Source organism: Boleophthalmus pectinirostris, unplaced genomic scaffold, assembly GCF_026225935.1.
Source record: "Boleophthalmus pectinirostris isolate CB_2022bp ecotype Guang Dong unplaced genomic scaffold, ASM2622593v1 HiC_scaffold_19, whole genome shotgun sequence".
NCBI classification, from domain to species: Eukaryota; Metazoa; Chordata; class Actinopteri; order Gobiiformes; family Gobiidae; genus Boleophthalmus; species Boleophthalmus pectinirostris.
In genome coordinates this window covers 1,466,322-1,479,909 of record NW_026571140.1, presented here as the reverse complement: position 1 = coordinate 1,479,909, position 13,588 = coordinate 1,466,322, and the positions used below count along the sequence as shown (strand labels likewise).

The 13,588-nt window shown below is 40.9% G+C and overlaps 1 protein-coding gene across 1 annotated transcript in view; it reads right to left on the bottom strand.

Moving 5' to 3' along the window:
* The window catches only part of tle3b (TLE family member 3, transcriptional corepressor b), an 89,235-nt gene extending 83,532 nt beyond the window's left edge, over nt 1–5,703 (bottom strand). The window contains 2 exon segments of the mRNA XM_055154276.1: nt 3,908–4,061; nt 5,221–5,703. Of these exon segments, the coding sequence (XP_055010251.1) occupies nt 3,908–3,931 (24 nt within the window). The 5' untranslated portion in view covers nt 3,932–4,061; nt 5,221–5,703.
* Nucleotides 5,704–13,588: the final 7,885 nt, after the last annotated feature.

Genomic DNA, 13,588 nt, shown 5'->3' with positions numbered 1-13,588 from the left:
ATATGATAATCTGAAATGGTTGATTCTCTTTGGACATAGTGTTTTAATAAAGCTGCTGTCTGTGTTAGAACAGCTCTTATCTCGTGTGTGTGTACGGCACAGATAAAGATTATGATTACACTGTTTTATACTCAACCAGTCACGATTAGTCAAGTTAATCATTGCAGCTTTATAACTAGGATATTTTATTTAAAATTACATTCCATCATCTAAAAGTGGTTTTATTATCATAGTGCTATTGAAGTCGATATTAAGAATCAACACTTTTCCTTAATATCATGAAAATAAAAGCAAAATTAAAACAGAGCCTGAACAGATAAAACATTTTATTGGATAAGAACCTAAGACGACTTAAATGTTAAATCTGATGTGAGTTAAAGCTTTAGTAATTAATTAATCAAATTTTGATCACAATTTCGATTTGTGTGTCAAACGATCTCTAAACTTATATAATTGAGTTGAAACGATAAAGCTTAACAAAGTTTATTTATTATTCTTAAGTTTATTTTGGGATTTTTTTTTTTTGTAATATAAAAATGTATATATATATATATATTTTTTTTTTAATATAGAGATTGTAGAACAGCTGGATTTATAGTTTATTTTGGATACATTTTTGTTTGTTTGTTTGCTTTTGCCTTATTTCATGTTCAGAGTATATTTTATTAATTTTATGTTTTATAAATTGCAAAACTGCTCTAAAAGGTACATATTTGTAGCATATATTTATTTTGAATTTGAAAGTTTTGCATAAATTCATCAATAACAAAGAGGTTTTTTTTTTTTTTTTTTTGAGAGAAATGCTGAATAAATGCACCGTGTAACTAAAAAAATATTGTTTGAATAATTGTGATTTCAAGATTGACCAAAATAATTGTGATAATGATGTTTTTTCCATAATCAAGCAGCCCTAATCTGAGTAATCAAAGGGACCACGATCAGAATGAAATCTGACTGTTTACATGTCATTTAGATCATCTTATAACTCCCTAAATTTGTATCTTAATCTTGATTTTGTGTGCACATGTAACAGCACCCACTGACTGTCCCAGGCTGCAGTTTCTCTGTCACGGTTCAACATCCGAGCGCAGTACGGAGCAAGTGGGCGGAGCGTGAAACATGTTCTTCGCTCACGATTCCCGATGTCTAAAGTCTCTCCTGTGGTTTATGCAACAGGCCACATACTTGTGCTGTGTGTGACTGGTATTGTGTGGCCTCTATCAGCCCCTGTGTGGATATGTGCTCTGTTTACACAAGCTGTCCTGCAGCCGGAATACAGCTCATATTTGAGGCGCACAGATAACACACGCACAAAGGCTACGAGGATAAGAAGCTGCTCATGAGGCACAAACACAGAGCAGAGCGGCCATAAATCTGGAAGTGGCCAAGTTACTTTATGGCCAATTATTGATTTCTGTCTCACTAGTCTACACAAACCGCTCCGTCTTTCTGCATCAGTCCGTGTTCTTGGTCCGTGTGACTATGTGATGTTTTGGTTGGGGGCTGGTTTCTGTGGAGATGTCATTTAGGGCTTGGGATCATTGTGAAGTTGCCGATACGATACACAGGCCACAATACGATACATATCAGGATACAGTGAGCTTTTGATTTGATACGACTTATTTCAAATCAATTCAATATGGTTCAATAAAAAAAGTCTAAATAAAGTAAATAATGTCTAAATAAAGTAAACAAAGTCTAAATCATGGCTGTGACACTAAAAGTCTTTGTTAAACCACGTCTTGTGCAAAGTTCATATTAAACACAAACATTTTAATCATCAAATATGTCAAATGTGTCGCTTTAAAGAGTTTCCTTCCTCTGAACAAACAACAAAACTTTAGCTGGAACAACATAATTTAGTCAAAAACACCAAAAATACTATTGGTGATTGATCAATACAGCAGGCCACATTATCAATACTGTATCATCACATTAAACGATATGATATACCGATATTTCAACATTTTTGCACACCCCTAATTCACTGCTCTGTGTGGAATGTCCCACAGTGTGACATTAAACAGCTCTACCTTACATTTATTTATTATTATTATTATTATTATTAACTGCAAGTGGATTTATAGCTCAAAACTACCCAGAAAAGAGGCATTCTAACTGTGAGCGGCGTCGCCTCTCCACAGATCTGACCTGGAACTTGTGGAATAAACTGGTGATTGTGGCAGAACATAAAACACTGGACACGATTTCTCCCACGTATTTGAGCAAGAGCTGCTTATACAATATATCTGCACTAAGGCTGTCCGATAATCAGGAAGAGCTTGTTTGCATGCTAGTTAGCTTTACTGTCTCCGCTAAACTTCACTCTGGTCTGATAGTCGTGAAAAGAGCTTATAAACTCATCACTGTCAATAATTAGGATGTTCTGAATGCGTACGGTAAGTGAAGAAGAACTTAGTATGTCACTTTTCAGATGGAGGGTCTGCTATTGCTTTGCCTGGAATGTTCCACAGTGCAGCATTAGACATATCCATCTCTATAGTGCAGGGGAACCACCGTGCCAAGTTACAAGTCAGCTCTGTGGAGAGGCAACCCGACATCGCTCAGTTTGTTAAATGTTTTTCACGTATTTCAGCTCTAAAATCACCTGCATTTGCATAATTACAGGATAGAAACGTTTCATGTAATACTGTGAAACATCTCAGACATAGCAAGAACATCTCCATGGCAACAGGCAGGTGACAGACCCCCATCTAGAAAAGTTCCAAAGTGCATCTTTAAGAAATGACACTTACAAATAGACTCAATACCAATTCCAATCCACAAGGATAATAAAGCAACACTCAGTACATTCTTTTCAACATTATATCACAGTATTTTCTTTTAAATTCCCACATGCTCTTACATCTGTGTGATCCTCAGTGGTCCATGGGCAGTGTTGGGGAGTAACAGATTACATGTACTGGCGTTATGTAGTCAGAGTACAAATTATGAGTAACTGTATTCAGTTACAGTTACTGTTTCAGTGAGTGTAATTGGATTACAGTTACTTTGTTGAAGTAAATTGATTACATGGCAGTATGTTCCTGTTTTCACATTTTGGGCTAAACCAGGACTAAACCAGGTCTAAACCCAGGTCTAAAACCAGGTCTAAACCAGGATTAAACCAGGACTAAACCAGGACTAAACCAGGTCTAAAACCAGGATTAAACCAGGTTTAAACCAGGTCTAAACCAGGATTAAACCAGGATTAAACCAGGAAACCAGGTCTAAACCAGGTCTAAACCAGGTCTAAACCAGGACTAAACCCAGGACTAAACCCAGGACTAAACCCAGGACTAAACAGTATGACAGTAACGGTAGGTTGGACATAATTTAAGGTGATCTCATATAGAAATAATTTCTCTATCAAAAATATTTTAATCTGGTTAAGGAAAGACTGGACTTTTTATTTTCTTTTAGCAGATAAAACAAAACATCTTATGTTCAGATCTTCGTCTTTGCTTCTCTACAGTAAACAAAAGTCTGTTCATGGAGACTTGGACTCAACAGACAATTTGAAGAGAACCAATAAGAATTTTCAGGATGTGGTTGGTACATTCATGTAGTTTTAAAAAGCATGACAATATCAAGTAATAAGTATTCAGATTACGTTACTCACTTTAATTTAATGGATTACTTTACAAACTACATTTTGAGGTATGTAATCTGTAATCTGTAGGGGAATATATTTTAAAAGTCACCTTCCCAACACTGTCCGTGTGTGTACACTCGTCTATGTGCTCTTCTACTTGTTCTAATGCACATCAACATTATTCTAAAACTATTCCGAAAACTCCATTTCTCATGAGTGAATCCTCTTTGTCTGCTCATTAGTACACGTTGAAGACAGTGCTGTGTATTTCCTCAGAAGCAGCAGCAGTGTCAGGAGCCTGGCTGTACTCACCGGATGGCGGCCTTGTGGATACATGGCGGCCTCTTCACACACTCGGCTTCAGTGTATTCCCCAGGGCTTTAGAATGACTGCCTGGCCTCCCCTTAACGGCAGCACGGAGGACAAAGCACGCTGACCAACACCGGACAGCCCCTGTGCCCAGGACCTACACACACAACACAACTCAGAACACACAGCGTACAAACAGGCGCAGGTGTACAAGTGCACATATGGCATTTTTGCAGATTTTTACACTATTTTCTTTTACATTTTTTGCGATTAAGGCTTAAAGGGCCCATAATTAGACCATTTTCTGATGTTCTAATGTTGTTTCCTCATCACAAACAGACCTGGAGTTGTGTTTTGTTTCATCCACACATGTTTAACACACAAATCCTGCACATTTAGGCTGTTCTTTTCTCAAACCCAAAATGTGGAAATACAGAAAAAGCTCTGCTGTGTTTTTAAACTACGTACACCTTTATTTGAATCTTTTGGCAATTCCAGGGCTGAAATCACCCAATCTCAACTGAACAAAAGGTAAAAAAGGTAGCTGGGAACGTGAACACTACCACTTCATGACATCACAATGTAGAACAGAGCATTTGGAGCTTTGGAGACATACACAGACTCATGATAACATGTGTGAATGAAACAAAAAAAAAACAATTCTAGGCATGTTTTTGATGAGGAACCAGCATTCTAACACGGCTTAACCCTCACAAGAATCCATTTTGTGTAATATATGTGGGACCTTTAAGGACAGTTGGTTTGTGTTGGAGCAGATGAGCTGCACATGACCCACTGGCACGCCAAGAAAGACTAAATAAATAAATCATTAAAGAGTGTAAAACCTGATGCACCATACGCCTGGCTCTAATAATACGGACAGAACCAGCGTTTAAAATCCACACATTAACACCAACTTTAACAAAATAACATTAGCAGAAACCGAGCAAGCCCCTGCAGCCAGGCACAGGATCAAAGCGAGGAAGCGAACTAAATCTTTTATTAGGCTTTGCACATAATTTAGACTGGTGCGCTTTACAGTTTGCGCAGTAAAAAACCACACGCCGCTGGAGGTAGCAAATAAATCCCGGGGTAGAGACTTTTAATCAGGCTGCACTTTGCTTTTGGTCGTCGTAAATCGAGTGGGCTGTCACTGATTAATCGAGAAACGCGCACGTCGGTCGGTTTGTTTGCTGATCCGGAAAGATGATGAGGGAAGGGGAAGCGAAGAGAGAGGGGAAGGCGCAGCGGCGCAGCGGCTCTCCGACTGGGGCTGCCATAAAGCCGCCCTCGCCTCGTTAGCGGATCCTCGTTACCTTTGTCTCCGCTCGGTCCTCTCCCCTCGCGCAGGTAGAAAAAAAATAGTATCCACAAAAAAACAAAACGCGTAATATCCGTGTGGTGCGCAGCGGTCGTCGAGGCGGTGCCAAAATCGCTCCGTGGTGCGTTATGTCGAAGAGTAGTCCGCTTGTCCTCCTCTCCTCTGCCCCCTCCTAGAGTCCTTTGAAAACCCGCTGGCGGAGTGCGTCTCTCCTCGTCAGTGCGTGCGTGCGTGCGGAAAACCCTGAAAATGTGCGGGGTTGTTGACGGCGGACGACTACAAAGAAAGCGTCAATTAGATCCCGTGTTTACGCACAATCCACGCGCGGTCCAAAAGTGAATTCGGAGAGGAAAATGAGAATACGGGGGGCTCTCTCGCTGGGTGTACTCCGCTCTCCGCCGCTCCTCCGCCGCTCCGTGCCACACACAGACTGGAGCGCTGACACGAGGAGCCGTCTGCGGAGACAGGGCCCCGCGTTCGCCAATCAGAGACCTCCAAACCGTTCAGCCACATCGTCCAACCGCTGCGCCCCGTCCCCACGTGGGTCCGGAGCAAAACAAGCCTCCGATTGGTGCGCAATATGTGACCTCACCTGATCGCCATTTTGGATTTGAAGTGACATTTCAGTGGGCTCAACAACTTGTTCAAAACAAAGGCAATAATTTATATGTCCGCGGATTGCAGACTGTGTTGGAGCTTGGGGGGGATTTGGGGGTGGCCATTATGAGATTTGTCGATTAAAAATATATTAATAACGTTGCGCAAGTCCGTAAATATAACACTAGAAATCATACTAGGCGTTCTTTACTGCTAATTTGGTTTTTACGCACGGGTTGGCACTGGTTTGGACATATTGCGCACGGCTGTGAAGCCCACAGGGGTTTGGAGGTTACATTTTCTGCTCTTCAAACGAAAACAAGGCAACAAATAATGCCCGTCTCATCTGCGCTTCACGGAAAACACCGCGGAGATTTCGTACAAATTCATTGGCGGTGCGCGCAAGATGTGAATACCGCTTAATCTGCAGCGGAGTGTCCTTTGAGTGACTGCAATTGATCGACCTATTTCTAACGAGACCTCAAGCATCTCCAAGCTTCCTCTCAGCTCACAGCGGCACTGGGCAGGCTGCAACACGTCTGCGCCGGAGGACACCGGCCAATCACGCGCGAGTCTCCGGTAGTCTCCCCACGTGGGTGCGCTCACGCCCCACTCCGCGCTTCGTCCAATCCCGCGGCCGCTGTCTGTTTTGGCAGCTCCTCATTGGCTCTCTTCGGGCGGAGCTGTCAGTCAGGAGGCCCGGACGTCAATAAAACCCACGTTGGCTTGGCGCTGACAAATGCCTGTGCTACTCTCCCTCCTGCCTGCGAATAGTGCCTGGAATGGCTGCTTAATTAGCTTCGAATGGCTTTTCCTTTCAGCTCAAACAATCTGTCAGTACCATGTGGTAAAAAGAGCCTGCATAAAACAAAAGCAGGAGAAAAAGCCAGTAGGGGCTAAATATCAGTTTGATTCCCCCTCCCCCCTCTCTCTCCCCCCTCTCTCCTCCGTGAAAACATTTGGTGCAAAACAAAGCTTTTACCTCGCTCAAACAGGGCCGGCTCTTCTCCTCCCTGTGCGCGCTCCTTTAATATGCACAGGATTCAGCTATAGGTGCCCGTGCCTCAGCCTAACTCTGCCTGTGATCATTTGGATCACACACAACATGCCAGCCTGTCGAGAGGAAACGCCATTTTACTCACCACGACCAGACACAATGTATAGGCTAAAGAAATGTCTATAATAGGCTATATATATTTGTTGTGAATCTTGGCTACCAGAATATTGGTCCCAAAACTAGGTCACGCACAGCTCAGGTCTGAGGAAGTCTAAAGAAAACAGAAGCATATAGATGATCCGAGTTGTTACAATGTTGTTTCGTCATCACAAACGTATTTGGATTGTGTTTTGTTTCATTCGCACATGTTTAATACACAAATCCCGAGTTTTCCACAACTGCAGCTCTGTTTTTGAGAAGATAACAACAATGTAACATGACTTAAAGCTCACAAGAGGCAACTGTGTGTAATGTAGGATCTTGAATAGAAACAGTCTGGCATAGGCATAATAATAGTCTAATCAAAGCGATGGAGCTGGTACAGGCCGCTCGAAAATGTCTGTGTTATTAGAGGATGCTGTGCTCGTTCATATCCAGTCGTATACACTCTATATGTTTTCATCGTGTGCACCACTAATGGCCCACTGCGCATGTGTCTGCAGAGGTTAAGTAGCCCAGTCTGTATTGACTATAGCCTTTTGTAATGATTTGTGCAGCTAAAAGCCTAAGCTCTTAATGTTGTGTACAATCATGTTCATGTTCAGATCATATTGAACATTACATGGCAGGACTTTCTTTTCTATCCCGTGTGTTCTTATATGTGTGTGATGGTCAGTGGTGCAGTAGGTTCATGTTGGTCCATGTGTGTGTACTAGTCTATGTGTCCTTATGTTCTGATACAACTCAACATCATTCTAAACACGTGTGTCCTGTGAATGTGACTCTTCAGTATTGATATCTGCACACATGAGTACTAGTTTCGATTTTAGCTTTTAGTATTGATTCATATTTGATTGTTGATACTTTGGACAGCCCTATTAGCATGTGAAGTTTCTCAGATAATTGACCTCAGTGGTTAAAATGTGGTTGCAGGTTGATGTTCAGGTGCAGTGTGCGGGTGTGTCCGGAGCACAGAGGTCGTGCGTGTGCAGAGGTGAAGTATTCTACACTGACACTAGTCTGTGTTTCTCATGATGTGTGGAGCTAAAAGCCTGAGCCTGTAATGTGCTGTACATTATATCTTCACATAGAGCGCTGTGCTTTTCACAAGGACATCCAAACCCCGGTCCTGTCTCACAGCGCACACACCAGAGCACAATAACAGCCACACGTAGTCCACATAACTGTAGTTAGCATGCTGAGAGCATTAGCTGTTGCCTAGCAACAAATGTATCCCTCCTGCAGATGCCTCGACATCAGCGCTGTAATATTTCATGTGCCGAGGGCATTCAGAGCCACACAGCCCTGCACAAGAACGAGAGAGGAGACAAGGAGAGGAGGAGAGGAGGAGAGGAGGAGAGGAGGAGAGGGCGGGAGGAGTGTGGCAGAGGGAGAGGGAAGGAGAGAGAGAAGAGAGAGAGAAGAGAGAGAGAGAGAGAGAGAGAGAGAGAGAGAGAGAGAGAGAGAGAGAGAGAGAGAGAGAGAGAGAGAGAGAGAGAGAGAGAGAGAGAGAGAGAGAGAGAGAGAGAGAGAGAGAGAGAGAGAGAGAGAGAGAGAGAGAGAGAGAGAAGAGAGAGAGAGAGAGAGAGAGAGAGAGAGAGAAGAGAGAGAGAGAAGAGAGAGAGAGAGAGAGAGAGAGAGAGAGAGAGAGAGAAGAGAGAGAGAAGAGAGAGAGAGAGAGAGAGAGAGAGAGAGAGGTGTAATGAGTGTAAACCGTCAAACATCTGTAGCACTTTGCATCAGTCACATCTCAGACCTGTAATAATTCATACTCCTTTTGTTTACGCATGTACTTGTACTTGTACTTGTACTTGTAATAATTCATACTCCTTTTGTTTACGTGTGTACTCTTGTACTTGTAATTATTCATACTCTTTTTATTTATGTGTGTATTTGTGTACTTGTAATAATTCATAGTTGCTTTTGTTTACTTGTATACTTATATACTTGTACTTGTACTTGTACTTGTACTTGTACTTGTATTTGTAGCCCAAACCCTGTGTGCGTGTGTGTGTGCGTGTGTGTGTGTGTGTGTGTGCTTCATGTGGAGTTCATGTTTGAAATGCTAAACACTTTGCACTTGGGTGTGTGACGCTAACTGGAGGCACTACTCTGTTTGAGGCTCTGTTTGAATTTAATCTGATTTTTATTTCAACACAATCTGACCACAAACGACTGACTTAGCTGGAAGAGGAGAGCTGATTTGTGCTTTTCAACAAGTCTCTCACATAAAATCAAGTCATGAGCTTTGTGACTTTCAGTTTTTCAGAGTCACTGTCGCCTTTTTGTTGAAAATCAAACTTCTACACAAGACCGAGAACACTCAGACTGACCACAGCCTCCTGAAAACACGCTCTTTAAAGACATTTGGCAGACAATCTTAAAACTTTTTGGCAGTGTTTTAGTTTGTGTATAGTGTCACCACTGTAACTGCTGAACATTCCACCATAGCTGTGCATGTACAACACCCCCAGCATGACAGTATGAGTGGAGCTGCGGGGCTGTTCTTGTTTGCAGCGCTCATGCAGCCCAGCGTCACACACTGGACACCTCCATCATATTTGATACAATTATTCTCATAGTCTCATTTTCTGAGCTGATTTCAACTTTTCTATTAAAACCATGTTGAAAATATCATTTCCGCCCATTTCCAGACGTTGACCTTTAACAGACTCGGCTGTGAAACCATTAAGTCCCATTTCATTATAGAAGCCAGGACAATATGCAGTAAATGAGTTCTACTATTATCTGAACCGGCTCTAATAACCCCGCCGATCCCCGTCCACTCATGAACGACCCACACGACTCCAGTTTCTCATCTGTGTTCTAATGTTTCCTCTTCACACACTCACCTGGAGTTGTGTTTTGTTTCATTCACATGTTTAACACACAAACCTGCACATTTAGACTGAGTTGGGACTAGAGCTGGGCGTTGGGTTAAGACTAGGATTAGGTTTGGGGTGAGAGTTGGGACTAGATTTAGAGTTGGGGCTAGACTTTATTGTGTAAAAAAGTTATTGAGTCAAGTCTAGTGTTGAGGCTAAGGATGACACTTTTATTTATTTATGTATTTATTTTTATTGAGTTGTTTTTAACACCAAAAGTGCTATTTTAACTATTGGAAAGTTAAATGGAGGTTCGAGTCGGGGTTATTTTCCAGAGTTGATATAGTTGAAGTGAATTCAACTTCCCTTAGTGTTCATTCAACTTCCAATAGTGCAGGAGTGTCAAACTGAAATTCACAGATACCAAAATTAAAACCTGGGACTAACTTGTGGGCCAAACTAAATATTTTTTGAAAAATTTCAACATCTGCATATTTTTTCTTCTTTCAAGATATATGTCTATAGTCTGTCTGTGTGCGGCGGGTCAGACCTAATATGGATTTGATATGATCTCATGGGCCAAATATCACAGGCCAAATTTGGCCCCTCGGCCTGAGTTTGACATGTCTGCCCTAGTGTTCATTTGACTTCCCCTAGTGTTAATTCGACTTCCCTTAGTGTTAATTTCAAACTACTTAAAAACTCCTTAAATGAACTCAAATAAAGTGTAAAAATAAAACACCTCTGTGTGTTGTTTAACTAAATCAGGAAAACCCTACAAAATGTTATCTATTTACTCTCAAAACATTAATATAACTCTTGATTTTAAAGGACTCTGGTCCAGTGTTACTTAATTTAACATTTTTGGAAATGTTAAATTAACTCTAGAACAGATTGGACTCATCTAAACACTAACAAAATGTTAACATTGATTCTGTGAGTCAGTTTTAACACTGCACTTTTTGCTCTGTGACTATGGTTAAGACTAGGGTTGGGGCTTCTCTCAAACAGAAAACACTGTTCCACCTTGTGATGTCATGTGGTAATACAGGAATTAACTCACTTTAATTATTTGTAAGTTAAATATGGGTTGAAGTTGGGGTTATTTGCCAGAGTTGATAGGGTTGAAGTGAATTCAACTTCCCTTAGTGTTAATTTGGCCCCTCCCATCCACCATTTCAAACTCCATAAAAACTCCTTAAATGAACTCAAATAAAGTGTAAAAAATAAAACCCCTCTGTGTGTTGTTTAGCTAAATAAGGAAAACTCTACAATGTGTTATCTGTTTACTCTCAAAACATTAATATAACTCTTGATTTCAAGGAACTCTGGTCCAGTGTTATTTAATGAACATTTCCAAAAATGTGAAATTAACTCTAGAACAGATTGGACTCATATAAACACCAAAACTGACTCTGTGACTCAATTTTAACACTGCACTTTTTGCTCTGTGACTATGGTTAAGAGTAGGGTTCGGACTTCTCTCAAACAAAAAACACTATTCCACCTTGTGATGTCATGTGGTAATACAGGAAGTGCTCCACTGTGTTTTTAAACTTCATACTAGAATCATGTAGACGATTTCAGCCCTGGAGTTCACAAGGTGGATCAGAGCGTTTGGAGTTTTGGAGATGCAGACAGAGTGATAACAAAGGATGACTCCAACACGTAAATGAAACATGTGTGTTTTTGAGGAGGGAGCGTGTGTTCAATTCACAGGAATCCGTTTAGTGTAATATAGGACGTACAGATTTCACAGCTAAGTACAGTGTATAAAAAGTAACATTATATTTGTGTCTGAGTGCGAGCCAAGTGAAGAGGAGAGGGACTAAATATTTTCCGATGTGAAGCGTCGCGATTGCCAAGCTGTCGTACTGAAGCCAGCACACGACTCTCACTGCTCATAATGACATTGTTCAGCGGAGAGTTTGTGTTTGTTGACTCAGATCTGACGGAGCAGAGCTTTCTCTCGTCAAGTGCTTCGGTATTCTCTGAAATTAAAATGTTCACTTCTGGCACTCGCAGCTTATTGCTCTATTAGTTCAGAAAGTTGTCTCATTATTACTGTTTGGGAAAATACAGCCGCAGAGAATCGAAAATCAAACACTGATCGATATGAAAACTGGAATCGAAACTAGAAATATTTGAGCAGGTACAAACCCATGGAAGATTACACACATATAAGAAAAGAAAGTACAAGGATTTAATGCTGAAAATCATGTTCTATTGTAAGGAGTATTATATGAATCAGTGTTGAGTATCGAGTCTTTAGTATCAAAATCAAGTTGGAAATTTCAGTTTTGTTATGACACATTAATGTGTGTGTCATTCATTCATTCATTCATTTTTCAAAATAAAGAAAAAAAAAAACTAAGATTTTCTTCATTATTTGTCTCCAAATCCAAAATGAAAAAAACAGATAATAATGGGTTCTTTTTCTGTTTTAAATGATGTGTTTTAATGAATAATGAAAATAACGGATAATGACCATTTCTCGTTTTATCTGATTTTGACCCTCACAAACTAAACCAGGACTAAACCAGGACTAAACCAGGACTAAACCAGGACTGAGCGTCGGGACAGGCCCGGAGGTGCACCTTTGTAGACTGTTGGATGATCAGGACTGAGACCGGGACTAAGACCAGGATCACATCAGGAGCAGATCGGGACCAGACTAGGACTGAGACTGGTTTAGTCCTGGTTTAGACTTGGTTTAGTCTGGGTTTCGACCTTGTTTAGACCTAGTCTAGACCCGGCTTAGTCCTGCTTCAGTCCTGGATTAGTCTTGGTTCAGTTCTGGTTAAGACCTCGTTTAGTCCTGATTTAGTCCTGGTTCAGTTCTTGCATAGTCCTAGTTTAGTCCTGGTTTAGTCCTGGTACAGTCCTGGTTTAGTCCTGGTTTAGTCCTGGTTCAGTCCTGGTTTAGTCCTGGTTCAGTCCTGGTTCAGTCCTGGTTTAGTCCTGGTTCAGTCCTGGTTTAGTCCTGGTTTAGTTCTGGTTCAGTCCTGTTTAAGTCCTGGTTTAGTCTTGGTTTAGTCCTGATTTAGTCTTGGTTTAGTCCTGGTTTAGTCTTGGTTTAGTCCTGGTTTAGTTCTGGTTCAGTTCTGGTTCAGTCCTGTTTAAGTCCTGATTTAGTCTTGGTTTAGTTCTGGTTCAGTCCTGTTTAAGTCCTGATTTAGTCTTGGTTTAGTCCTGGTTCAGTCCTGGTTTAGTCCTGGTTTACTCCTGGTTCAGTTATGGTTTAGTCCTGGTTTAGTTCTGGTTCAGTCCTGTTTAAGTCCTGATTTAGTCTTGGTTTAGTTCTGGTTCAGTCCTGTTTAAGTCCTGATTTAGTCTTGGTTTAGTCCTGGTTCAGTCCTGGTTTAGTCCTGGTTTACTCCTGGTTCAGTTATGGTTTAGTCCTGGTTTAGTTCTGGTTCAGTCCTGTTTAAGTCCTGATTTAGTCTTGGTTTAGTCCTGGTTTAGTCCTGCTTTAGTCTTGATTTAGTCTTGGTTTAGTCTTGGTTTAGTCCTTGGTTCAGTTCTGCATCACAGTTTAAGTCACGGAAATGGGAAATGGCCGTTATTAGTTTTTTCCATTATTCACTTAAACACAAAATTGAAAACTGAAAAGAATGAATCATTATCCAATTTTACATTTTGGTTTTGAAGACAAATAATGAAGAAAATAGTTGTTTTTTCGTTTTCTTATTTTTGGTTTTATTTTGAAAAAACGAACAAATGAACAAATGATACACAGATTCACATTCTGTGGGTTATTCTTTGTCCTGAGCCTGAATAAATGT